The sequence below is a fragment of the Barbus barbus genome, assembly GCF_936440315.1.
Source record: "Barbus barbus genome assembly, chromosome: 37".
In the NCBI taxonomy this organism is placed as follows: domain Eukaryota; kingdom Metazoa; phylum Chordata; class Actinopteri; order Cypriniformes; family Cyprinidae; genus Barbus; species Barbus barbus.
The window spans coordinates 4,440,897-4,468,505 of NC_136715.1; the positions used below are offsets into that span (position 1 = coordinate 4,440,897).

At 37.4% G+C, this 27,609-nt stretch overlaps 1 protein-coding gene across 1 annotated transcript; it reads left to right on the forward strand.

Annotated features, from left to right (window-relative positions):
- The first annotated feature begins 4,652 nt into the window (after positions 1–4,652).
- Positions 4,653–25,924, forward strand: LOC306856831 (uncharacterized protein). Its single transcript, XM_079396318.1, has 16 exons — positions 4,653–4,986; positions 5,169–5,356; positions 5,780–5,873; positions 6,008–6,119; positions 6,332–6,408; positions 6,517–6,643; positions 7,072–7,168; positions 7,347–7,478; positions 10,882–10,912; positions 11,990–12,061; positions 13,373–13,559; positions 16,762–16,913; positions 17,370–17,510; positions 17,966–17,982; positions 19,281–19,467; positions 24,840–25,924. Exons 1-16 carry the CDS (start codon positions 4,800–4,802, stop codon positions 25,058–25,060), a joined length of 2,022 nt encoding a protein of 673 aa, XP_079252444.1. The 5' UTR covers positions 4,653–4,799; the 3' UTR covers positions 25,061–25,924.
- The last annotated feature ends 1,685 nt before the right edge of the window (positions 25,925–27,609 follow it).

Consider the following 27,609-nt stretch of genomic DNA (forward strand, 5'->3'; position numbering starts at 1 on the left):
GCTGAAGACATCTGTCTTTAGTGCAAGCAGCTCTTGGCAGATTTATGGGCATCGGTCATGGTGTGGTGGCCGGCCCTACACCACACACTCATTTCACTGCTGATTGACTGATGTGTTCCCTTCAGGAGATTTACTGCTCGAATTTAACTCATCAGACAAGGAACAGAAGGTACAAAACAAGGAGACTACGAGAGGCCATCAGTCAGAGTACAGCCTGTAATCGAAACATAACTTTTTGTTCGGCCAATTAGCTCATGAATAATCTCAGGAAACCTATAAACTAGCCTTGGTCTTAAATCTAATCCTATTGCTTAAATCTCAAAGCTTAGTGGTCAAAATACTCTGAAGAACAATGTTCCAAGTCAACATCAAATCAAAATGGACCCTATTTACATTCTGAAAGGAATAGTTTACACAAAAATGTAAAATGCACTCACTCTCAGGCCATCCAAGATGTAGATGAGTTTGTTTCTTCATCAGATTTGGAGAAATGTAACATCACTTGCTCAGCAATGGGTCCTCTGCAGTGAATGGGTGCCGTCAGAATGCGAGTCCAAACAGCTGATAAAAACATCACAATAATCCACAAGTAATCCACACCACTCCAGTCCATCAGTTAATGGCTTGTAAAGTGAAAAGCTGCAAGTCTGCAGGAATTCAACAAATCCATGGAGTGTCAAGATGTTTTTAACTTCAAACCATTTCTAGCACACGATACGTAGATTTTCATCTGTTCTGATGAAGAAACAAACTCACCGACATCTCGGATGGCCTGAGAGTGAATAAGTTTTCAGCAAATGTTTATGTTTTGGGTGAACTATTCCTTTAATTTGGTCAGATTGGGAACGTTTTATTGGCGCACAATAAAATAGAAAAATAAAATCCTCTTATTTTTCAGCCTCTCCAACCACCCGTTATAGTATAAAAAGCAAATAAATAATTAAACACACTCACTCGCACTTTGAACAGCTGTGATTCTCTAAAACATAGTAAAAAAGAAAAGTGAAATATGTCTTTCTCAGAGAAAGTCTTTCGTATCCAAAGTTTTTCTTGTACAACAAAGTGCTTTGCTCAAGGTTTCAGGGTCTAAACCCACAACACTCGGGTTATTAGCCAAGATCTTTACCCACTAAGCTGCACTTCCCAAAAGTGCCTTGCAGTAGCACTTTTAATCACATGCACAACAAAATAATTATGCTGTGCTTTAGGCGTCTGCTAACCTGTTATTACTGCCCATGTTACCAAGGCAATGCGAGGAAGTGCCTGAATTCCCTCGTGTAGAGGTTGACCACTCTTCAGAAAACACATGTTGTGGATTCTTCTTTAGCATCATTACAGTCAATTTACTGTTGTTTTATATAGCAATGAAATGATTTTGATCATTCTACCAGACGTTGTTGCCCTGAGCTCGTCATTCTTGCTATATTCACCAGCACTTGGCTTGAGACTTTTCATCTACCCAGCTAATCCGTTTTATCTTAATAACATGCAGGCTCTATCTGGCACACTGCAGAAACAATCGACCCAAAAGTGCTCTTTTATCAGCCTGTTCAATATCAGGATACCTGTTCTACAGAAACCGCCTCGGCTGATCTGATCGCTTCGACTCCACTGTTTATCAGGGTTTTTCACTCTGACAAGTTCACATTTTCAAGCTATATAGGCTACTTGTATTCTGTTAAAATGATTCGCCTTTAAATCCATCTTAAATATGTGAGCATGCATTCTAAGAAAATACATTTCCTTACATATTAACAAACAATATATTAAATCATTCAATGTACATACAGGCTACAGAATAATGCTTTTCATATAGGCTACTGAAAAAATGTGATAATAGATTTACTTATATGGTGTATTATATTCAATAATAGAGTATATATTTGTTTCTATTTTTTCAAACCCTGGCTTGTATATAGGCCTAGTTATTGTAAGCTAGTTATTGTAATAATAATACTATATATTTATTTATTTATTTATAGCTATGCATAATCCATGAATTGAATATATTGCAGTATACTGAAAAATATAAGTACTACTTTCCCGTATACACTTTTCCACACACACACATTTGTCCGAGACACAACTATTTGAATAGCTGGAATCTAAGGGTGCAAAAAAAATATATATATATATATAAATATTGAGAAAATTGCCTTTAAAGCTGTCCAAATGAAGTTCTTAGCAATGCATATTAGACTACTAATCGAAAATTAGGTTTTAATGTATTTAGAGTAGTAAATTGACAAAATATCTTCATGGAACATGATCTTTAATTAATACCCAAATGATTTTTGGCATAAAAGAAAAATGGATCATTTTGAAATCCTGAAGATTTCAGCCTGTCATTTATATAACTACAATATGGGACTAAAGAAATCCAGTTTTACAACCTTGCAGCTCAAAATATTAATTCGATTTTTCTTAAACATTTCTCATCACACATCAACGTTTGGCTATTGGCATAACAGCCCAATTTTAATTAGTCAAATACTGCCCTCTTTTGGCAAATTTAATACACAAATCCACCTGAAAATAACAGACTGCTCTGCTCGTCTAAACAGCTTAACTATAATTCTCTAACATTTAAAAGAAACTGTTTTCTTAGACCCTATTCCAATATTTGCATCTTGTCCACATGTTTGTTTTTCTTCCTTTAGCTGTGATAAACGATCCCTCATTAATGAGCCATGAAGTATTCAAGCAGCACGCATTAATTGTGCACAGCGCAAACTGTGAAGAGGAAATTATAGCGAGGTTAGGGGTGACCCGACTCCAGGACCAGCGCTGTTTAACGGTAATGGGATGCAACACAACAGTGCAGTGGTCAGTCTAATGACATTGCACTTGCCTGGACACCTCTGAACACATTAGATACGTGCTCTGAATATGGAGAGATACTAGTGCGCACTGCGCTGCGGGACAGCGTCCATATCATTACTGTCCTCCTCACCAGAGCTCACCTGCTGGGCTTTGATTACTGCCAGCTCTGAGACAGTCCAGCTGAAACACTAGATTATGGGCACATGTACACATAAATGTCAATTCATTTGAGAGATTTAAAGCATACAGGGACGTGCAGTGTTGTAGGTGTACATGCTGTAATTTTCTTTTGATTTGAATTTGATTATTTTGATTATTTTGAAAAATAATAATAATAAAGACACTTTATGAAATCATGTAGGCTAGTGATGCTGAGATTTTATTCCAAAATGCAGATTTTTTTTTTTTTTTTTTTTAGATAACAGAAATTCTATTAATGCAAATATACATTTGAAACAAAATTATGTTCTATACATATGAAATTATACATGAAGTCATTATATACATAGGCCTATAGCCCCCCCACCATATATGTAATGTTTTTGATTACGTTTTTTAAGGATGTTTTAAATCATAATATTTCGTTGTGTGTGTGTGTGAAGATTTTTATACTCACCAAGCCTAGAGTTACGTGCTTAAAAATACAGTAAAAATGTACAATTTGAAAACAAAATGACAATTAGAAATAACTATTTTCTATTTGAATAGATTTTAAAAAGTGTTGTTTTCCTGCTGAATTTTCAACATTATTAGAAATCCTTCCTTCCTGCAAAATTTACTTTACTTACTTACTTTTACTTTTGTCATTTAGCAGATGCTTTTGTCCAAAGCGACGTGCAAATAAGAAAATTTCATGGTCAAATGAAATTTAATTTTTCAGTAAATTTCATAAATGTATTCTAATTTGCTGATTTATGTTGGAAACAGTTGTGCTATTTTGGGACCTGTGATAGCGACTTTTTCAGGATTCTTTAATAAATAAAAAGTAAAAAAGAAAAAAAATATATATATATTTTTCAAAAATAGAAATTTTTTGTTAAAATTCAAAAGTTTGGGGTCAGTAATTGTTTCTTTTTCTTTCTTTTTTTAAAAGAAATTAATACTTTTATTCAGCAAGGATGTGTTAAATGGATAAAAAGTGATAGTAAAGACTTATATTGTTGGAAAATATTTCTGTTTTGATGCTGTTCTTTTTTAAACTTCTTATTCATCAAAGAATCAAAGAAAAAAGTATCACAGGTTCCAAAAAAATATTAAGCAGCACAACAGTATCAACACTGATGATAAATCAGCATATTATAATGATTTCTGAAGGATCATGTGACATAAAGACTGGAGTAATGATGCTGAACATTCAGCGCTGCATCACAGGAATAAATTACATTTTAAAGTATATTAAATAGGAAATGAATATTGGAAATCGCAATATTTTTTTCTGTATTTTGGATCAAATGAATGAAGCTTTATAAGATATAATAAATAAATAATTATAGATATAGTAGAATGTTATTATTTAGATATAATAAATAAAGCACAAGAGATTCCATAAAAAAAAAAAACATTCAAAATCTTAACTTTTGATAGATAGATAGATAGATAGATAGATAGATAGATAGATAGATAGATAGATAGATAGATAGATAGATAGATAGATAGATAGATAGATAGATAGATAGATAGATAGATAGATAGATAGAAAGAGGTGCTTGTCCCTTTAAACAGACCCAGCGGTCATCACACAGATGCATTGTGGGAAATGTCCGGAGCCAATCAGAGTTTTCTGTTTGAAATTTTGACAGTTTTACTCTCGTTGCGGAAGTTTGCCGTCTATTGTTCTTTCATTTTTTTTTCATAATTTTCACAACATGCTTAAATAAACCAATATTTAGCTACCAAAGATGTAAGGCGTAAACATAGGTATTGTGTGTTTAGTTTGATCCGCGTGCCGGGGTTTAACTCGTTGCTATGGCGACGGAATGGCTGAGTTGACGCAGATCGACGCTCTGAGAAAGCAGAACAAATATTTACTGGAGAACCTCGAGAAACAAACCCACAAACTGCGTCAGCTGGCACTCTCGTGTCCGGAGAAGGAGGACAGTATCACAGCTCGGGGTCCGGAGCGCGGCCGCCGCGTGTCGACACCAAAAACAGCAGAGAAACCCGGTCAGAATATATCATTAAACACTTTCAGTCAAAAAACTGCAGAAAAAACAAAACAATTTAAAGCTCTTGAACTTTTCATCTTTGATAAACTGTGTTGATTTTCTATCAGTTGACTTGTTAATATATGAAACACTGACATGATTGTATTTGTTGAACCAATAATACTTGCTTTGTGTCTTCAGACGAACAGCATCCTAGAGATTGTGAAGACCCCACACCGGACCACCTTAAACCCAAACCCAGCCAAAGCTCAGAACTGAGCACCTACAGCACACTACTGGAAGACGCAGCAAACAGTCGCTGGACGGGACAGAGCAGATCTGTGAGACTGATGCTGCCCAAATCTGCGGCTCGCACCCCCTGTGACCAGGTGTGTGAACTTGAACATCGATGCACTCGACTGTTAGTCAGCTGATGGAGGCTATTCGTCTGTTGAGGCAAAAACACACCACACTGACAAACACTAATAGTGAAAACAAACTCCGACCAATGCCAGCAGATGCCGACAGGTGTAAACATGTTTGTTGCTGTTTGTCTGTGCGGTGTGAATTGACTTTTAGTCAGCTTGAGTCATATTTGCTAGATGGCGCCAAGTAACCAGTATACAGTAAAGAAACAAAGTGCACAAAATCTAGTGGAGATCTGATGTTTTATAATGATTTGGAGATCTGATGGTTTATAAGAAGTGAAAAAGCACCTACTCAGAAAGAAATCCCCAACTGCTACTGTTTAGCCATAGTGTTTTCATTTCAAGAGTAACAGATGTGTGTGTTTTTTTTTCTTGGGACTGCAGAGAGAGACTGACAGCTCAACGAATGCTGGACTAGAGATGGATGCAATAACAGAGAGGAACATACAGCCTTTACTGGGCTATGATTGGATAGCAGGTGGGCTGTTTGAATAATGCAAAAAAAAAAAAGGAAGATTTTTCCCATTTTATTTTGCATAAATGGAATACACCACAGTTTCCATACAGGTGCTTTTTTGGAAACCTGAAGGTTACCGTTTGATTTCTCTTTAGGCCTACTGGACGCTGAAAGCTCTCTTGAAGATCGTTCGGAGCAGTTCTTCAGCGATATCCGCAGCTTCCGTCAGGCCAATCGAGACGAGTGCATCCACAGCTTGTTATCAGGGTCAGTCTCTTTCTTTTGTCATTTGTTACACAATAAAACCTGGTAGATAATGAGTTCTCGTATAAAGCAGTGAAGGTTACCTTCATTCTTGCTTTTGATGTCCCTTAACTGTGGTGAACACATGGGAGTCTGTTTCTTAAATCTGTTATATCTCACAAATCTTATGCTTAATTCCACAGGATGTCAAAAGCCGTTTTCTTTTTTTCCCACAGATTTCCATCTGTTGCTGATCTTGCATCTTCTACACTTGGCAATGGAGAGCCGCAGACACCTGCAGATACGCATCAGTGTAAGAGATCTGCAGATTTGGGTTGGCGTGATATTGCTTTGACATGCTTTTTTAGTCATGAGTGTACCAGATAACTCTCTTCATTTTCCCTTTGACTTTGGTCCACAGGCACATTCTGCTACAGAATAAACAGTCGGCTGTTTGCGGCTCCGCTGGATGCACAGGCCTCCTGTCCAGTGTGCAAGATGCCCAAATCTGAACACCCTCATACTGAAAAAGAGCCTGCTTTAATCAGGTGCATATGTCAAGTTTTGTTAGTGCCCACTTATTCATACATTACCTTTCAGAAGTTGGGGGGGAGGGGGTGCATGTTAGAATGATTTCGGAAGGATCATGTGACACTGAAGACTGGTGTAATGATCACAGGATCACAGGAATAAATTACATTTCAAAACATATTCAAGTAAAAAACAATGAATAATTCACAATATTAGTGTTTTTGTTCAAATAAATGCAGCCTCTGTGAGCATGAGAGAAAAATAGATGATTTAATTTTTGTATTCATGTAGTTTGTTGTTTCAAGCAAAATGTTTATTTTAGACAGTGCCATGCCAGTCCAATATAAAATAGTTCAGAGGATCTATAGACATTACAGGTCAGAAGATTGCAGTTCCAATATTTTCATTTTTGAGTATCTGTGTCATCTCTATGCATTTGTTTCAGGGTCAGTATTCCCCGCTCAACTCTGCAGCCAGCGTACAAATACAAAGCCCATCGCCGCTGCAGTTTTGATCCCTCTGACAGCCTGGGTTTGCCCTCAGTGAGTTTCATATAGTCAAATCAGCATTAACACTGATTTCTGGAGTGGAATATATAGAGCAGACCAATTATTTTGGTGATATTTGACTTTTAAGATTATCGCATTGACTAATAATGAGTGTGACAGCTTTGTTAATGTCATTCTCAAAACCTTAAACGAGCAAATATGAATTCTGCAGCACTGTTTGTCCGGATGGTCCAATCCCACCCTGAACTCTGGCTCTCAGATGAGCAGTCTGGATCTGCGGGGCTCCATGGCAAAACCAGCGGCTATGGGAGGGTCAGCCTCATCCTGGTTTGACCATGAACTGGTGAGACCTTATATTATCATTGTTGCCCATTGCCCCTCCTACATATTTATAGTTGTCAGTTTGTTAATTACTGATGGCATTTCAATATCACTTCTGATGAAATCTGTAGAGTATATAATATGTATTTTATTACTGCTAATGTGGCTAAAGTGGTTTTAAATCAGGTATCAGGGTGTTATTCAAATCCGATATCAGATAATCTGAAAATGTAGTTTCCCTGGAAACCCTGATACAAAAAAAAAAATCAAATTTTATTGAGAAATCTGAGCATTTTCCTTTGAAACCCCAACAGCTGAAATGAAAACCCTCCGTTTCAGTTCTTTGTGTTCTCATCTATTGCTGCATGTTTATTTTTTACCTCAACATCTCTACGGGTTTGATATTTAGATTTTAGATTAAGAAACACTTCTGCAATTAGATCCTCCTTGTTCCGCTGACAGAAGAGCAGACTGAAACTAACAGAGGGTTTAAATACGCCAAACAGAACAGGTGATGACAAAGACACAGATGGAACACAGGAGGAATAAACAGCAACCTAGCACTAGCAGACAAACAAAAGAATAATTAGAAACTACCACAACAAAAAGAATGAACTAAACAGGGGAAACAAGGCCCAAAAGGGGAAGAGAGATGATTAAAAAAATAAATGTACAAAAACAGAACGTAAACTTGAGATGTTTGTCTTTCAGCTGTCATGGAAAGTTTGTGTGTCAAATCTGTAATGTTTGTTTCATTGCAGTCTTCTAATATTACATATGTCTGCACATGATAGCGTAGAAGAAAATCAAGACCTGGAAGCGTTTCATTTGTAGATTAGTTATAACATTTATGTCATTCAGATGTTCATAGTTGTTGGTTTCTATGGATGATTTGTGTCAGCTCTGTATTTATGGTAACTTTTCATTTAAATTCATATTTTTTAGGATTCATCCTTGCCCAATGCGTCGAGACACCCACATTCTGACCATCTTCAAAATGTAGTTTGTTTGCCACGATATCGCTTTCAGCATTCAGACCCAAAGAGGCCAGAACCCCACGGCCGCTCCTACCCTCTTGACTGATTGCAAAAGTTACATTCAAACTGCATCCTGGAGATTTTCTGGATTTACTGAAATGAGTGCTTTTTTGTTTGATTTTGTAATAATGGAAAACATGAATAATTTTGTGTGAATTGTTGACTTCTGAAAACTAATGGAAATGTTTGCTTGTTTTGTGAGCTTGAACATAAAATGTCAAATTTGATATAAGTGAAATTGAATATTTTTTTCTTCTGTAGGCTAAAAAAGATCAGAAAAGCATCATCTGGCTTAAACAGTGAGTCTCTTAATGTTAACTGAGCAATAAAAATGAATGTAAGTTCTTAATGTGAAGCCAGACACAATACTACATACAAGTTGTAAATACAATGTGTTCACAGATTGAACTAAATGTGTATATAAATGCACATTTTGGAAGGCTTAAATGCACATTACAGGTTCTTAAACCTAATTTAAAGTTATTAATGCTTTTAAATGTGTAAAGGTAAGGAATGCTCATAATGAAAAGCATTTGTCACAGGTTTTGTAAATGTACACTTACTATAGACGTGTGGCTTTTTATATTTGTTGATCAGTCATAGATAAGTTTAGGTTAGTTCTGGCACCTCCTCACTCCCACACGTTTAAATATAAAGGGACCAAACAGAATGACAGCACTCAGCGTCTGCTGTAAATCATGACACCATCTACCTCAACAAGAAACACTTTTATTTTGCTCTATTATTTGGTGAGTGTGACTTTTATTCCTATTTTCGACTAGTCGTTTTTCTTTAATATTAACTTATCACGGATGTCTTACAAAGGGACTTTTATTATTGTCGAATTAATTGTAACTCTGTAAGTGTGTGCGCTTCAAAATAAAGGTTCCAATTAGTGTCAAAAACATTCGACAGCTTGGTCCACAAGGAGTCTATAATTGTGTAGCTTTTCAGAAAACAATCGGAAGAACCTGTAATTTTCCCTCAAAAAGCATTTCAAGTCTAAATTGCTCTTGCCAAGGGGAAGGAACGTGTTCTTAAAAGAGATTTTATCATTAGGTTTTGAGACAGTTTCGTGCTGTTTTTGTGTTTATCAGTTCCATTTCACGTATAATGAATATATGTAAGTAATATTCAGTGAAAAAGCGGTTTCTTGGTTTCAGCACACTGACCCTTTGAGGCTTGAGCCTTTTTGCTTCAGAATTTAGTCACTAAAGAAATTCCAATTTAGTGAGAGGACTACAGAGCATGGCAATTACTAGTAATCATTTCTGCCCTCAGTTTAATCAAAACATGACCAACTTTAAAAAGATTTCTCAAAACCCATCAGTTAAGGTCAATCCTAACAGAATGGGCATTGTTTAATGTGAAGGGATCCCCGATGCAGATGTGTCTGTTTGTAACCTGGCTCACTTTTCACAGCTTCTGTACATTTTGTGTGGTTTTCTGTGTAGTGACTAGGTCACAAAAGCAAAGTTGATAAGAATTTTTCTGTGGGTGTTTTTTGCTTTGAGAAATTTCCATTTTGTGACCTGTGCCTTATCTGTTTGTTCTCAGGCACAAAAAACTGATTACGTGCATACGTGAATTTGTCATTCCTCCTGTTGTGCTATTAAGCAACGCAGAGAAAACATTCAGATTGTCCCTCAGCGGCACTTTTCCTTGACCTTAGTGTTGAAAACAACAGGACGGTAGCTGTTTTTACTCAGCGATTGGGTAACCCAGAATGCCTGTTTTGATCAAATCAATCTTTGACTCATCTTTAACTCCCTTGCTTTGATCTGATGATGGATTTTAGTTTTAAAAGCATCTGTAACAAGGATGTCTAACAGATTGGCGAACCTCCAAAACAAACATTTCTTAATAATAGTTCTTGCCAGTAAATGACTCTTTAGATTAGATTAGATTCAACTTTATTGTCATTATGCAGAGTACAAGTACAGAGCTAATGAAATGCAGTTAGCATCTAACCAGAAGTGCAAGAATATAGTGTTTTATTTACAGAATATACAGTGGAATTGCTATATACAGTATTGAGCAGAGTATATACAGAATATAAATAGGAATGCAATGTAGGGATTGTATGTACAATCCTTAGTAAAATGCACACCCTTTAAGTTAATGCACTTTTCAAAAGCTCATGTTATTACCTTGGAGTTCATTTTGGGTTAAACTTACCTACTTGTTTTTCAACTGATTCTGCAATCCAAAAACTGACCAAAACATAGCGATGAAAGAGCCATTGGCCAACTCCGTCCCAAGAGAAGAAAACAAGCCAGAGGTCTCAGATTTAGACAGCTAGAACCAATCAAAGAGAGTGTTTATTGAACTTTTACTTCTCAGATTGGAAAAGGCATTCATACTAAAATTTCAACTGTTGTTTTACAGATTTTTACAATTCTACACGTCAAGGTTATTGGTAAGTTTTTACCACTTCCATTTCCTCCATGTCACACACACACAATGTATTTCTGAAGTACAACCCACTGTCCTACTATTTCAATAGTATTCAGTGACTCATCTTTAGCTCATTCGCTTAAAATTTGAGAAATAAAAAAAGCTGTGGAAAATGATAATATAATCATCTATATATAAAGTCTTTGAAGGCTGAAATGGAATTTAAACAGCTGGATCTTATGGGGGGGGGGGGGGGGGGGGGGGTTAATTTTTGGTTCCTTCTCATTTTGGTTCCTTCTTATGTTTTAACCCATCTTTAAATGTATTTATGCGTTATAGACTAAGTAGCCACTGAACTCTGCAAACTCTGTAGTTGAAGTCTCCGAGGGTGTTTCACCAGAAATGATTACCTCATTGCTTCGTAACCATTACGTTGTGGGTAATGTCTAAAGAAAACTAAGCATTAAGTATGACCCATAATAGAAGCTATGGTTAGTTCCTCAATCATTCATTTAGTTTCATGTAATTTTGTATTGCATCTCTCTAATACTACACTTGTGGTGTATTTGAATGTAAACATTACTAGACAAATGAATCCTTAAAAGTCTTGGAGGAGGACTCTGGTAACCACCTAGCAACCATTCCAAGCACCTTAGCAAATCATTTGGAGCATTTGTGGTGAGGTGTGCAACACTTAAACTTGCATGTGAAACTTAAAACAGTGCTGCCGGCCAACGTGTAGGTAAAAATTAAAAGATGAGTTCATTAAACACAGTCAGTCTGTCTTAGTTAAAACCTAACTGGCATTTACAAGCAGCAGATCATCTACCCATGTCCCTTACTGACCAAATGATTGCACCCTCTGTTAGAATAAAGCTTTGACTCACAAATTGACTATAGGGAGTTTTTACTCTGTCTTTAACTAAATGATTTTCCCGCAAGTTTCAAAATGTGTGTACTTAGAAATCAGACACCAGTCAATTCAAAACTCCTATAATCATGCTGCAAGTACTTTTACTCTTGCACAGCTAGAGTTGTGCCACATGAAGTTAAGAGATTACGTTTGATGTCTATTTTTTGCATTCTGTCTCACATGTAGGTTATAACGGATGTTACCAGAACTCTAGACAGGGAATCAGGAGATGTGTACGCTGTACTCAAGAGTGTTCTGGTTAGTAGTAGCACGACATTTCCCAGCATTTGAGCACTAGTGAGCTTTGAAAATGAAACAGGATGGTTTTGAAGTTATGTTGTTCTTCTTATTACTTGCTTCATACGCATTCCTGCTCTTACTGTGCGTGATTCATCTGTGCACATTATGACATAGAAATAAAAGCTTGTCTTCATTATTTTTTGGCAAATCGCCTCTGAAATAAGATTATTTTTCAGCTGATGTCACTAAGGATTTTAGGAGGGAAATGTGAATCATCCAATTAATTTGCACTGGATAAAATCAACCCAGTTTCTCTTCATTGAATATGCCTTTTCATGTGATGTAAAACATGTAAAAATAAATGAATCGTGCACAACAAGACCGGGAATGTGTATTAAAAAAGTATATAGAGTCAGTTTCATGTTGACCTCTTGGTGGTTGTTTACACAGGACATGTTTTTTTCACTTCACTCTGCTCCTTTTCTATTGTTTTTCCATGCACAGATGTGTTTGACCATTACATTTGCATCTTACACCTTTAAAAAAAACAATAAATGAAGCATTCAATTTTAAAAGCATGCACCTCTAGCAACATAACGTTTTAAATCGCAAAATGTCGGGTAAAACGTGGTCACATTTTTCCATTCCATTGCGGTACTTCTCAATTGTTTACTATGTAAATGCACTAGAGAGACATGTTTGACCATTGCTTTTGTGTCTTTTTAAGACGACAAACGCTCTAAAAACATGGTGCTCAAGTTGAAATGTCAACTTTCAACAGCGACGTGAAAAGACGTTCTAGAGATGCGATTTTAAAACGGGAACTTATTTTTATTTGAGTGCTGCATTTTTAGAGTACCGTGTCTTGCAAAAGATTTAAAACGCGAGCGCAACGGTCAAACACATCCATCTGCAATGCCTAGGATGCAAAAAAAAAGATAATTGTGATGCTTTCTCTCAAAATTTTAAGTTAATAATTCACAATTAGGACATTTTTACATGTGAAAGATGCAAGATATAAACAAATAGAATTGTGTTACGCAATTATATTTTTCAATTCTGTGGCAGAAATAGGCTTTCATAAAAACCTGTGCAATGGAACGCAAAAATGCTATTTTTTACATCTAGCATGTGTTTATGTAGAAAAACTGTGTAGTGGAATGAAAAAAAAAGTGTTTTGTGTGAACAGCCCCTATAGCGTAGTGAGAAATGTATAAATCAAATGTAAAGTTGTTATTAATAATTTAATAAGCAGTAGATAAGATGTTTTTGTAGATTTTTTTGTTCATTGATGGCTCTCTATGTCTTTGTGTATTTGGGTGGAAACAGAGGGTAGAAATGAGTTGGAAGTTACTCCATGCACTCAGGAAAGCAATAGATCGTGCTTCTGTAAACCAGGTTTTTACTGTACGAGAGGAAACAATTATGGCACACACTGCCATGAACCATGTGTTCCCTGTGGGAAGGGCACATTCTCCAGCAACGCCTCTCTGGAAGCCTGCAAGCCTCATAAAAAGTGAGTAATATTCATTCAGTCTATATGCTACTGTTTTTAAGTCTGCAGTGATACCTTAAAAACATATGGAAGCCCATTTTCATGGAATAATAAAAAAAAAAAAGGTATTTGCAACTTTTATCTCACAAATCTAATTCTAAGAAAAGGGGGGGGGGGGGGCACTCTGCATTGTAAAGGCCCGTTCACACCAAGGACGATAACTATAAAGATAACGATATAGTTCTAAAAATCATTCTCAATATTAAAGAATAGCAGAGTCCACACCACTACTATAACGATAAAGGCACTGTCAGTCCTGTGTCTTGTTTCCCCCTCCTCTCGTGTCTATATTTGGTCTTCCTGTTCCTGTCCTCGTTACCTGTCATTAGTACTTAATTAGTCCCTAGTCCTGTTTAATTTCTCCGCACCTGTTTCTGTTCTTCCTCTGTGATTTCCTTGGCTGTATCCGAAATCGCCCCCTATACCCTCATTCACTATTCCCTACATTAGTCCACTCATATAGTTCACTTGAAGGAGTGAATGAAAACGAGTGAGTGAATTCGGACACTGAATGCACCGGAAGAACTGCCGCTTTTGCATAGTTTGCTTCCTGTTAAATAATCATTTGAAACGGGCAGCTCCAGTAGTAAGATTGAAGGATTTATCTTGAACTCTGTCACGGAAATTATGTATAAACCCTAATAGTCGATTGACAATTAATTTTGTACCTTTGTTGTATTCCACTGTATTACGCAGTGGACGAGCGCTTCTAAAATCAATGAATGGATGATTCAGCTGCGGGCGCCATCTTCTGGTGAGACGCGGGAATTGACTCGGCGCGCGACTCTCACAGTGTATTCTGGGGATTCTCTAGCCTTGAGTGTACATCGATTGTACACTCGTTTTTGGGTTGCATTGTGGGATTGAATGAGTGCATCCACTAAGGTTTCGAACACCACTTAAAATGGCCGTCCCCTCAAATAGTGCACTATTTGAGGGTATAGGGGGCGATTTCGGATACAGCCCTTGTGTTCGGTATTATCGTCATCTCGACTCGTCATCTCCATGTCTCCTGTGATCCCAGTATTATCAATAAAGTTCTGAAGTTTGTGAAGTTCCTTGCCTCCGCGTTTCCCTGCTCCAGAGTGGGCTCTGACAGAATACCGGACCGAAGACTGCGTAAGCGGCGTCCCACGTTTTTTGTTTTCCGTGTTTTAGAAAGTTTTTTGTTTTTCCTGTTTTTCCGCCGCGGCATGGACGCCGCCTCCCGCTTCGCCGCCCTGATCCGGGGGGATCATCCGTTTTTTGAGTATGCGGAGGAGTTTTGTAAGATCGCCTCTGCGACGGCGTGGAATGATGCAACTCTCAACAAGCTGTTCTGGCTCGGGGCCAATTACCACCGTCCCGTGGACCTCCCAGACACTACCGGCCTGAGCTGGAGAGAGGGGATTTACCGGTGTCTGGGAAGCGTCCGGGCCCGAGCCAGCCCGCCGCCGTCCGCGGCTTCCCCGAGCCCTCTGCAATTCGTGCTTCCAGAGCGCCCCCCCGATCCCGCGCTTCCAGAGCGCCCCCCCGATCCCGCGCTTCCAGAGCGCCCCCCCGATCCCGCGCTTCCAGAGCGCCCCCGCGAATCCGCGCTTCAAAAGCGCCCTCCTGTGCCTGCTCCTCGCAGGTGCTCTCCTGCATCTCCGCTGGTCCCGTCCAGCTCTCCTGCGTCTCCACTGGTCCCGTCCAGCTCAGCTCCTCAAGAGCGCCCCCAAGTTTCTGCGCTTCAAGAGCACCCTACAGTGCCGGCTCTTCGCACGTGCCCTCCAGTGCCGGCTCCTCGCACGTGCCCTCCTGCGTCTCCGCTGGTTCCGTCCAGCTCTGCACTGCAAGAGCGCCCCCCAGAGTCCGCGCTGCAAGAGCGCCCCACAGAGCCCGCTCCCAATAGAGCCCTTTCTTCAGTGACTCCCAGGGGGGAACTTCCCCAATAAAATTTTGGGGGGGAGTTATAGGGTCATGGCCTGTGTGGCCGGGCTGAGGCCCAAGGCCACAGAACCCTAAAAAATAAGGCCATGGCCCCCCGAGTCTCCAGTCCCGCCATGGCCTCCCGAGGCCCCTGACCCGCCATGGCCTCCGGAGTCCCCTGTCCGGCCATGGCCTCCCGAGTACCCAGATCCGCCATGGCCTCCCGAGGCCCCTGACCCGCCATGGCCTCCCGAGTCCCCTGTCCGGCCATGGTCTCCGGAGTCCCCTGTCCGGCCATGGCCTCCCGAGTACCCAGATCCGCCATGGCCTCCCGAGTCCCCTGACCCGCCATGGCCTCCCGAGTCCCCTTGATCCCCTCGACTTGATGACTTAACTTCAGTCCGCTTCCAAAACGAGGCCAGAATATCATACAGACTTGGTTGGCTCTTTTGACTTTCAGTAAGCTAGCATTGTGGTAACTACTATTTTAGGAGACTTAAATACACTCTTAAAAATAATGGTCCTTCAAAAGGTTATTCAAGCGACCATAGAAGAAAAAATTTTGGTTGCACAAAGAACCATCTTTTCCTTACCTTTTTTATAATCTGAAGAACCTTCTTTCACCACAAAGAACCTTTTGTGAAACAGAAAAGTTCTTCAGATGTTAAAGGTTCTTTATGGAACCATTCAGACAAAAAGGTTCTTCTATGGCATCGTGAAGCACCTTTATTTTTAAGAGTGTACATTCAAGAATTCAAGTACATTCAAGAATCCTGTGAGGTCACATACAGCAACACCACCAAGTTTCACGCTGTTTTTTATTTTCTCCATCGTTCTTACTCAGTTTCTTTATCTCTCACACATTTTTATCTTTGAGGTTTCTGCTAGTCACTTCTGTTTACAGTGCAAATTCTTTTTCTGTGTACGAGAATCAACACACAACCACTGTGAAGTGTGCAAGCAGCTGTAAGTATTTAAATATATGGAGAGAAGATAAGCCCAATCACAATTTAGTATGCAAATAGATGACAGAACAAAAAGTAATCATGTGTAAGTATGCAAATGACAGTGATATCAGCTCTGACGGTTATTTTGAGTTCTGAACATCCCATCTGGGAAAGTTCAACCCAAGATTGAATTATTTGCAGATTATGTAGTAGAGGGTTTAGAACAAACATCTGAGGAATATAAAACCAGTGCTGCCTTACAAACATGCAATATTAAGACCGACCTGCTCTTGTCTCATGCATTATCTCTGTGCTCTTTTCCACAGTTGTAATCAGTTGGGGATGATAATGCTCAAAGAGGGCACAGCGACACAGGACAGAGAGTGTGTGAATGTCACCACAGTGATGCCATCCTTGTCAACTACCACAAATATCATTACTACATTTCCTATCACTGACACTTCCATCCCCTGGACAGGTATTGATAAACACATGACACTATTCACTGTTGGGATGTGTTGAATATACATTTTTGGAAAGGAGTGTATAAAGTATTTGAAACTTAAAGTGAGAAAAATAACACCCAGATTTATTTCATGAAACCTGTAAAGAATATCCCATATATCACCCAAAAAAAAATAAAAAATACAGGGTTATTATAGCGAACTAATACTGAAACTATATATATATATATATGTATATAATATTTCAGCCTGTTGCTAAGTATCTCATTGATACTTAAATAATATTGATAAAGGACATAAATTTTACATTAATAAAATTAAGCCTATTGTAGAAATATTACAATTACCTTCATCCAAAAAAATTATAAATTAATCCACAAATATCACATTAAAATATTTCTATAATATGGTAGTATTTTTTTGTATTTTGGTAATATGTTATTTAATACGTTTCTTCTTGTCATCACCAGGGGTCACTGCACCACTCATATCAGAGGAAAGACAGTCCCATTGGCTGCTATTATTGATCTTATGGTTGATAATCTTGTTCATGGTTGGATTCTGTATGCTGAAGAAATACGGGGCAAAGAAAACCTTTTTAAAAGTGGCTGGTATGATATAAAGACTAAAATGCAATGGATCTTTTGCATGCTTCAGCTACAATGCTACATGCTACAGGCTACAAATGAACACAAATAACACAAGTCTGCAATGACACTCTGTTTGTCAGCAGTAATTGTCTAAAACCAAGAATCTCCTTTTCATCCACAGTACAGTATTGTCATGTCTAAAGTGCAGTGTAGTGGCTATAAGTGGCCTTGGAATTCACCCAGATTGCTTCTTACAGTAAAGAGCATTGCATTGTCTCTCATGTGTTTTAATTCCCATAAGGTCAGACTCAACATAAACATTCACAGTGTTTCAGAATGACATGCATTTAACACATCCATAACAACTAGAGAAACCAGAGAACGCACAGTTCACACAGTCGCTGTTGCACCTACATGAGCTGCTTATACTGTCTGACATATGCAACCTTTTGACTTATTTCTTGTTTTTATTTTAGGTTTAGAAGGAGGACATGTAAGTACTTTTCTGATTGCATGTCACAATAATATATCTAAAGTGTTAAAACTCTACCTCAGGCCATCCAAGTGGTAGATGAGCTTGTTTCTTGATGGGAACAGATTTTGAGAAATGTAGCATTGCATCACTTGCTCACCAGTGGATGCTCTGCAGTGAATGGGTGCCGTCAGAATGAGAGTCCAAACAGCTGATCACAATAATCCACACAACTGCAGTTCTTGTAAAGCCAAAAGCTGTGTGTTTGTAATAAACAATTTGATCAATAAGGTATTTTAACTTCAAACTGTCATTTCTGGTCAAAATATAAGTTCATAATCGATAATAACAAGTGAAAAAGTCAATTATTTGCTGCCCTCTCACACCGAAATCCATTGACATATTTCTTTAGAACTGTTTTTGCTCGTAAACGGTGCTTGATCTCTGCATATTTCTCACCTAATTCAGATTTTTATTACTGTAGTAAGCAATTTTATAGATGGAGAACCGGAAGCAACAGTTTGGGGTAGTGATGGCGAAGTGAAGCGTTCTGAAATAGCATTACATCAGTTGCTTATCAATGGATCCTCTGCAGTGAATGGGTGCCGTCAGAATGAGAGACCAAACAGCTGATAAAAAACAACACAATAATATCTGCAAGTAATCCACGTGACTGCAGTGCATCAGTTAATGTCTCTTGTGAAGCGAAAGGTTGCATGTTTGTAAGAAACAAATCAATCATTAACACGTTTTTAACCCCAAACTAGTGATGTTACGTTCAACACCGAAGCTTCGAAGCTTGTATAAAAAAAACAACACATTTCACATTGAAGCACTGTATCGGAGCTTGATTCGTTTTGAGAAAACCACGTGATCTACGTGACTGCTTCACTATCTGGTTCAAACAAAGCGAACCTCAGCGCTGTTTCCTTTACATTATAATGTGTTAGCATTGTTTATTTAATCTTAATTTATATATTGAGCTCAAAAATGAACTTTGACCATGAAATAACAGTCTAAGGACTGAGGCAGAGTTCAAATAAACAGATCATAGATTTTATGAATTTATGTTTCATTTATTTTACTTATTTTAGTGCCAGTATACCGACACAAATGAATTACTTTGACAATGAGCATTATTTATATAAAATATAATAAAAGTGTTGAAAGCTTCGCTGGATTTCTCCAAATTTGATCCCATGAAGAAACAAACTCATCTACATCGTGGCCTAAGGGAGAGTACGCAAATTTTCTTTTTTGGGTGGACTATTCCTTTAAAATGATAAGTCCCCTTTAATTTTGTTTCATGGTCCCTGTAGGAAGATCATCAACACCGGAGTCAAACTGCAGGTGACCATCAAAGTTCATCCAATTCCCAATCCCACACCTTGGAGACTGAGATACCCCTCGGCAGTGATGGCAGAAAGGTCAAAGGTCAGAGTACGGGGCTGCAGCAGGTCACAATGGAGCACAATGGGAAGGGTGAGAACGTCAGCAATACTGTGGGTGAGTCCTGTAAACATCTTTATGTTGAATTTGCATTGTATAGCATTTTAATTTGAACTTACTGTACATAATCGTTGTCAAAAATTGAAAGGAACAAAAATTCAGATATGATTAAACACGAAAAGGATGTCAAAAAAGCATCACAAATATGGGCCTGTACGACTTTTGTACTATATTTCAAGTGTTCTTGAACCATAAAATTGCTTTTTGTGACTTCCCTTCGACTACAGCTCTTGAATTTAATTTTAGTTTCTCACTCAGATCTGTTGACTTCTGGATTATAGTTCATAAATCATATGGCCACTGCAGAAAGTGGTACTATTCCTCAGTATTTTTGTCTTGTTTTCCAGCACAGCACATTCTTAAACTAAGGTACATTTACTTGACATGAGATTTAATGTGAAAATGATTTCATTTTGAATCAAGTTTCTATTTATGGGCCTATTGGCATATATTGTGCCTTGTTTTAAAAAAAACTCACTTCGTTTTGATAATTTTGTCACAAAATAAGACTTATTTTTGCATCTCAATTAAATGTATGTTGGTTTAACGGTTTTTTTTTTTTAGTATTGCACTGGAAAACACAACAAAAATACCAGAGGTGGGTAGTAACAAAGAGAATTTACTATGTTTACTTGAGTAAATCTTTAGAAAATTTGTACTTTTAAGAGTAGATTTAAAGGTGGGTACGTTTACTTTAACTCCAGTACATTTCTAACGATAATACTGCACTTCTCTACTCAGGGAGGCGTTCCTCTCTTTACTTAATTATAATACAATACATGTTAAGAAACACTTTATTCCGAGCTCTAAGCGATGCCTCGTACGTGAATGAATCACTCTTTTGAGTCGATTCAGTTCAAAGTCTTGATCAAACAAATGGCCAAAATGCTTTAAATTGGTTTTCAAATCAGTTGATTTGTTCAGTTTCCTGCACTCACTGAATCATCTGAAGCGGTTTCTCATGAGTGTTGGATGAAGTGGTCAACTGAAACGAAATCTGCAAATTCTACTGTTGGTCTGCGATACAAAATCTCTAGTATTTGAACACCTGCATGTGCTGTGAATGACTGCACATGTAGCCTAATCGTTCGATTTTATTTCACAATAGGCCTACTTCGTAGCAGTTGTAGATCTGCAGATCTGTTACAGCTGTCATGATTAAAGTGAAATGAATAAAAAGTGTCGATTGCAACATTTCATTTATACACTGTCAAACCTGATAAGTTAAGAATACTCAAAACATTTGAGGAAGCTTATTGCCGAACAAACTCAATTTTTTTAAAGTTAGTAGAGCTTAAATTTTTATAACAAGTGGGGTGGAGTTGAGAGCAATGGAAGCCAAGCCTCGCTTCCATAATCCCATCCCACTTATCACAATGATAATTATATACAACTTGCTTCCATCCACTGCACATTCATTCAGATCTTTATCATTTAGTACTAGTTAGCAACAGCACACTGGCACATATTAATGTAGTTCTCTAAAAGACTCACAACAACACTTGCATGTAAATAGTCAAAAAGCATGCAGTATGTGTAGTCTTGAAGTTTTGCTGTCCATCCTCAACCTAACCACAGGCTTGACTCTTCACCACAACGTTAACACTACAAAGCCAACATAACAGAAACCTAAGTATATCCTAACATAACACAACATTTAAGTATTTACTCGTGTCTCTCTTGTGCAAAATAACACTTAATTTCTACATGTATTTTCCTTGTTTTCTGATGCACAGTATGCTGGGAACTATAAAACGCAATAATTTTACAACGACATTGAGTTTACAGAACTTCAGTTAAGTCCAATGAACTTTCATTATTATTTGAGTGAAATTAGTTCGGTTTTACAGTGTAGTACATTACATCAGATTTCTTTTTAAACGTGGTTTTGAGCATTCTAACCAATCACACGCATTTCTGTTGCGTTTATGAATGATATGTCCAATCAGAGGTGTTTTGATTCGTCACCGTGGAGAATTCGCGAATTCTCTCATCAGCATTAAACAACGAACTGCATAATATAGGCTATATATGGCCCTATGATTTCTGCAATGTGGAAAACGTGAACGGAATTATGAAATCCAGTCCTAAAAACGTAATTTTACCATATAACGTGGGATGTCACGAAATTGGACAAATTTGATGGATATATGAAAAATAGGTCAGTATATTTAAAATCGAAACGCGATATGGACTAGTATCTTTAAATATTAAGTGGCAAAAATACCATTTAAATATTAATCCTGCATGTTCTGCGCGTCTCTCTGAATAAATGGCACAGATGCGCGGTTTAGTTTACTACAAACATTCTGAAGCACGCGTGACGCAGGCAGTGTTTTCAGCATCTGCCGCCTCAATATATGAGTACATGAACACGTGAACATAATCTCTAGAACTGCTCTGAGAGACATTTCATTTCATCAGCATTTCTTTTGTGTAAAACTATTGTCACCATATACAAACAGAAACCTAAAGGTCTTCATAGAAGCCCATCAAAATAAAAGTTTGGTTTAACGTGAAGAAACCATGACAGAAATACTACTAAAACTACTAGTAATAAAATTATTATTTGAATAATATTTTTAAAGGAATATTTACCAGAATTTGTCTAACATAAATTTATTTTAATTTATTTATTTAAATATTTTATATATAAAATTAATTAATTAGAGATGCTTTTAATTATTACTATTTAATGGGACTTTTAAAATAACATTCAGAAAATGAATGGAAAACAGAATTTGGTAAAAAATAATAATAATAATAATAAATTGAATTTGGAAAAAAAAAAAAACATTTCATAGGGCCTTAAATATTACATTTTTGTTAAACTTTTAATAATTTGCTGTTTTAATATAGTGAGTTTCATGACATGCTTTTTGATGAATACATTTGCATTTAACCATTGAAACAGAGTCTAGAAAAAATGGAATCCAGAAAAATTTTAAAATGGAAAAAACTGAAAAATAAAATTAAATAAAACATATTTCATAGGGCCCATGCTATGTAAGTAAGAAATATATTTTATAGTGTAGACATCAGCTTCAGTGATTATAATGGGAGTTGGGAAAGAATGCAAAAGTGCATAACTCTCATCAGACTGAAGTCATGGGACCGCTTTGGTGTTCTTTGCTCACTTTCTTTATATAGTCTATTCCCAGTTTGAACAACTGCTCTGTTTTCCGTGATAGCTACTTAAATAACCAAGGTGAAGTCTTGATTGTCTAGGCTAATCTGTAAAAAGCAATTCATAAACTTTCATGCTTTCCCCCTTCTATTAGTTCTAATCGATATTAATGATCATTATTACCATGTCAAGAGCAATAATCAGCTATAATGCTTTTTTTCATGATATTGCTGCTTCTAATGGGTTCCTTTTAAAAAAAATGATGGGCTATTTACATTATGCAATTTTTGTGTAAATATGTGTACATGAGCAACATGTGGAAATAAACATAAATGCCACGTCAGATGCAGCTGTTACACCTTTGCAGTGTAAAGATGGCTTTTGTTGATGCTGGATAAAATGATAGCGTTATAGTACTGTGATTGACTGACGTAACTGGTTAAATTTGGCATAAAAAAACCACTACTCAAGCACAGTTTTTGGATACTCTACACACTTCTGAAAAATACAGAGTAAGAACATCACTTGCATTGCTTTTGTCTTTTTTTGATGTAGTGAAAAGAGTAAAGGATGACTAGCTGTTTATTTATGGGCAACTATTAATTTACAAACGAGAGGCATTTTGAAATAGCTTTCAAAGAATATTTATTTTTGTTTTAACTGGCGAGTCACTTTTGGAAATTAAAGTCCATGTGAAGCATTATATTATTAAATATGTGTTATTTAACCATCCAACCAGATTTGAATGATAAAAAAGGCAACAAGTAAATAAAATAAGTTTTACAAATTTTAAACGCTAGGGGTGTGTCCAATGGCTGTGCTGAAACCACGCCCACTCGTGGGAAAGCTTACGTCTATATCAACTATCAAATAACGCTACAACCTGAATGATTGCTCCCAATTAGATTTACACACAACACGTAATATGTGTTTATACATGACAAAGGCATAGCTAGCTAGCAAACTGTAGGCTGCAGTAATTAATGGCAAACTCGCGAACCATTGATGCTAATGCACTCTAGTGTTAGGGGAGGGGCCAAGTTCAGTGGATCTAGTGCATCATCGAGACGTGATTATAGCCCTTCCCCCCCAAAAAAAATCCTGAACACAAAAAAAAATGGTAAACTGTCTAACGCCTTAATTCAGTACTACATAATTCAGTCTTTCTAACGTTTTTCAGCAATACATTTCTAACATACTATAATATGTTTGGAAACAATTTTCTGAATTGCCTTTATATACATGGACTCTAAATGTTTTTTATTGTGTATGTGATGTGTGATGAACTTCTGTTAACTTCACTTAACCTCTGGAACAGACACACCTCATGTTTCCTGAACAATTACAGAGCACTTTATCTTCGAGTCCACTATTGTCTAAATTTCCACTTTTACTTCCTGTTCTGTGGGGGGTGGGGGGGGAGGTTCCCCTTTTTACAAAATAGTTGCTTTTTTGATTGTTTTACATTTCCTGCTAAAAATCATTACAATAACTCAGTAATCCGCGATAACAAAAACGCCCATAATAAATGTAAGCTATGGCTAACTGAACAAGGAAAGAAGATAGGTGGAAAAATAAACCTTGCTCTTGGTTCCTCTCTGTCTGTAGGCCTAGACGGTATTTTAAGACTTCACAGTTGCACTTCAAAGCTATTTCAAAAGGCAAGCAGTAACATTATGGTGCTTTGTTTTGAAAGAACGCTGTATGCTTTATGGAGAACGTAATCCCAGAATGATTCCCATAATACTAGATTGAGCATGTTGCAATGCACAATAGGATGTGATTTATTCTTAATATTTTTGTGGAAACTGTGATGCACTACTAAAAGTCTGGAGTATACAAAAATATTAAGCAGCAAAAATACTGATGATAATAGGAACCATTAATTGAGCACCAATAATAATTCAAGATAACTCAAAATAATTAAGCAGCAAATCAACATATTATGATGATTTCTGAAGGATCATGTGATGCTGAAGACTGGAGTAATGATGCTGAAAATTCAGCTTTGCATCACAGGAATAAATTACATTTTTAAATATATTCAGATACAAACCAGTTATTTGAAATTGTAATAATATTTCAGAATGTTACTGTTTTTACTGTATTTTTGGTCAAATAAATGCAGCCTCGGTAAGCATAAGAGACTTCTTTAAAAAAGAATACCTAAGGCTTTAATAGGGGTCATTTTTTATTTTAAGTAGAAAAGCCAATTGACTTAATCATTATTTGTCTGTAATAGGGTCCATCTACATCTACTCTCCTGGAACGGTGATTTTGGGCTCCAACTCGGGTGATAAAAAGGAAGAGGCAGGAGTTTGCGAAGAAGGTGTTCCCCTCATCAGGAGACCGCAGCAAGAGTCAAATCCACCCTCGCAAGAGGTCAGAATAAGAATAAGCGCACAGGAAGAGGCCAAGGAGGAACTGAGCTTGAGTTTTCCTGTGCCGGCAACTGGAAAGTGAGAACTCAAACATGTGGTTTCTTGCATGAACTTCATGATGGCCTTTAGGAAGATTCCAGGTTGAATCACAAGGCTGAAAATCACAAGTGGCTAGATATGATTCCTGGTAAAGCATGGCATCAGCAATGGCCAAGTCATGGTTTCGATTCCAGAGAAACATGCACGCTGGAAAAATGTACAGGTTACCTTGATTGCACTGTGTGACAAATACAGAATGCGCAGATGTACAAGATGGAAAACGCTGAGTAATGACTTTTGCTTTTTTGCACATCAAGGGAGAGATTTATGCTTAATTTAAGTTGGTCAGTTTTTAGAATTGCACGTCTGAATTGCTGCTGCAGCGAAAATGGGACAAAAACACACATGAAGACTGTGCACAGGAGGTACAGACGAAAGGGTGAGAAAAACACCCTCAAAGGTGTTATGAGTTTTCAAAATGAATATCCTATTAGACAGAGGCAGCATAACTGAAATGCACATGATGTGTATGAATTGTTTTATTGTTTAAGCGAGTGGTCGAGAACTTAACGACTGCGCCTGTATGTTTCTAATCAGACTTTTGTTCAACTATATGGGTGTTTCATATGCATGTCTAAAAATACCCAGCCTCACCTTCGGAAAGAAGGTGTCTGATTTGACTGTTGTAGGAGGTCTGGTTGGGACAGACTGTGTCTGCCTGCAACCTTTACAGCACATGTTCAGAATGACATTTCTTCATTCATCTCACATCCTCCATTCACTTGAGCTTGAGCGTGTTGTGTTGCTTTGTTTGCAGTGTACATGAATGTTTGATTGTAATATTTGTAAAGGTGTTCTGATTCTTCATTAATATCAAGTCAATAAAGTCCATTCCTTCAACAATTACAGAATTCTATCTACTGTGCCATCTATTGTTCTTCCTATCAGCCTGCCATTCTATCGATCTGTATCTATCTAGTAATATCTAGTTCTTTCTGCCGTTCTTTCTATAATTCTATCACTCTATCTATGGCCCCTTCATTCTATCTACCATTTTATCATTCTACATCTGTCTTTCTTTCCATCTATTCTATTGTTATTTCTATCATTCTGTTGTTCTATCTATCATTTTCCTTCTTTCTATCATTCTGTTGGTCTGTCTGTCTGTCTATCATTCTGTCTGTCTGTCTACCATTCTGTATCTATCTATCTATCTATCTATCTATCTATCTATCTATCTATCTATCTATCTATCTATCTATCTATCTATCTATCTATCTATCTATCTATCATCTAATTCAATATTGCTTTATTGGCATGACTGTAAAAAATATATATAGAGAAATATAATAACAATGAAAATATCAAAATAATAGAATAAAAATATTATAACAATATAAACTTAAATAAACAGTGTAACAAATAAGAACTTGTGTGAACATTTCATACCACAGTGTTTAACATATAAACACACACAGGCTGAGGGTCACTGTGCTGGACATTAGGGAAACACACTGAGGTCAGACATAATACACACATTACACATATTACACACGTTCACCTGCTGTCTCTCAGGCTGTGGCACACACACACACACACACACACACGTTCACCTGCTGTCTCTCAGGCTGTGGCACGTCCACATGTATCTCGCAGCCAGTGCTGCTGTCTGTCCCTCTCCTAGTATTATCTCTATTTGTTCCTCTTCAGTCATGGCTGTAAAGTTCTTTATGATGTTTGTGAATTTGTTGATGTATATGTCTCTGATTGATTTAAATTGGTAACAGTGAAGTAGGAAGTGTGTCTCTGTCTCGATCTCTCCTGTCTCACAGTGAACACACACTCTTTGCTCTCTGGGTAACCAGCTCTTTCTGTGTCTGCCGGTCTCGATGGCTAGTCTGTGCTCACTGAGCCTGTACTTGCTCAGGATCTGTCTCTGCTTTGTGTCTTTGTCACTCTGGGGATATTCTTCTAATTCATATTTTAATTTTATAGTTCGATAGAGTGGTAATTTACTTTGTGTTTTGGTTTCTTGATCCCAATGTTCCAGATATATATTTTTAGATTGTTTGATAATTAGATTTATTTTGATGTTTGGGTGAGAAGCAGTGCTGGTCTGAGACTGGTTAGTGTTAGTAGAGTTAGTCAGGTTAGTAAGTATCAGAACCAGACTCTTTTCAGGGTTCAGTTCTTGGGTTTGTAGTGCTTTAAAATGTAGCGATTCTGTGGGACTTGATTTTAGATGCATCCAGAATTTGAGGGATCTTTTTTGTATATTTATAATCAATGGGAAATGGCCTAATTCTGCCTTACATGCATTATTGGGTGTTCTCCTTTGTAATGTTAGAATCATTTTGCAGAATTCTGTGTGTAGGGCTTCCGTTGGATGTGTGTCCCATCTAGTGTCGCTCTGAACACTGAGTGGACCCCAAACCTCACTTCCATACAGCGCTGTGGGCTGAATCACACTATCAAAGATTTTACACCAAATTGGAAGCGGTATTTCAATATTTTGGAATTTGTTCTTGATTGCGTATAGAGCTCTTGGAGCTTTATCTTTGAGAGCATTCACTGCCATACTGAAACTCCCCG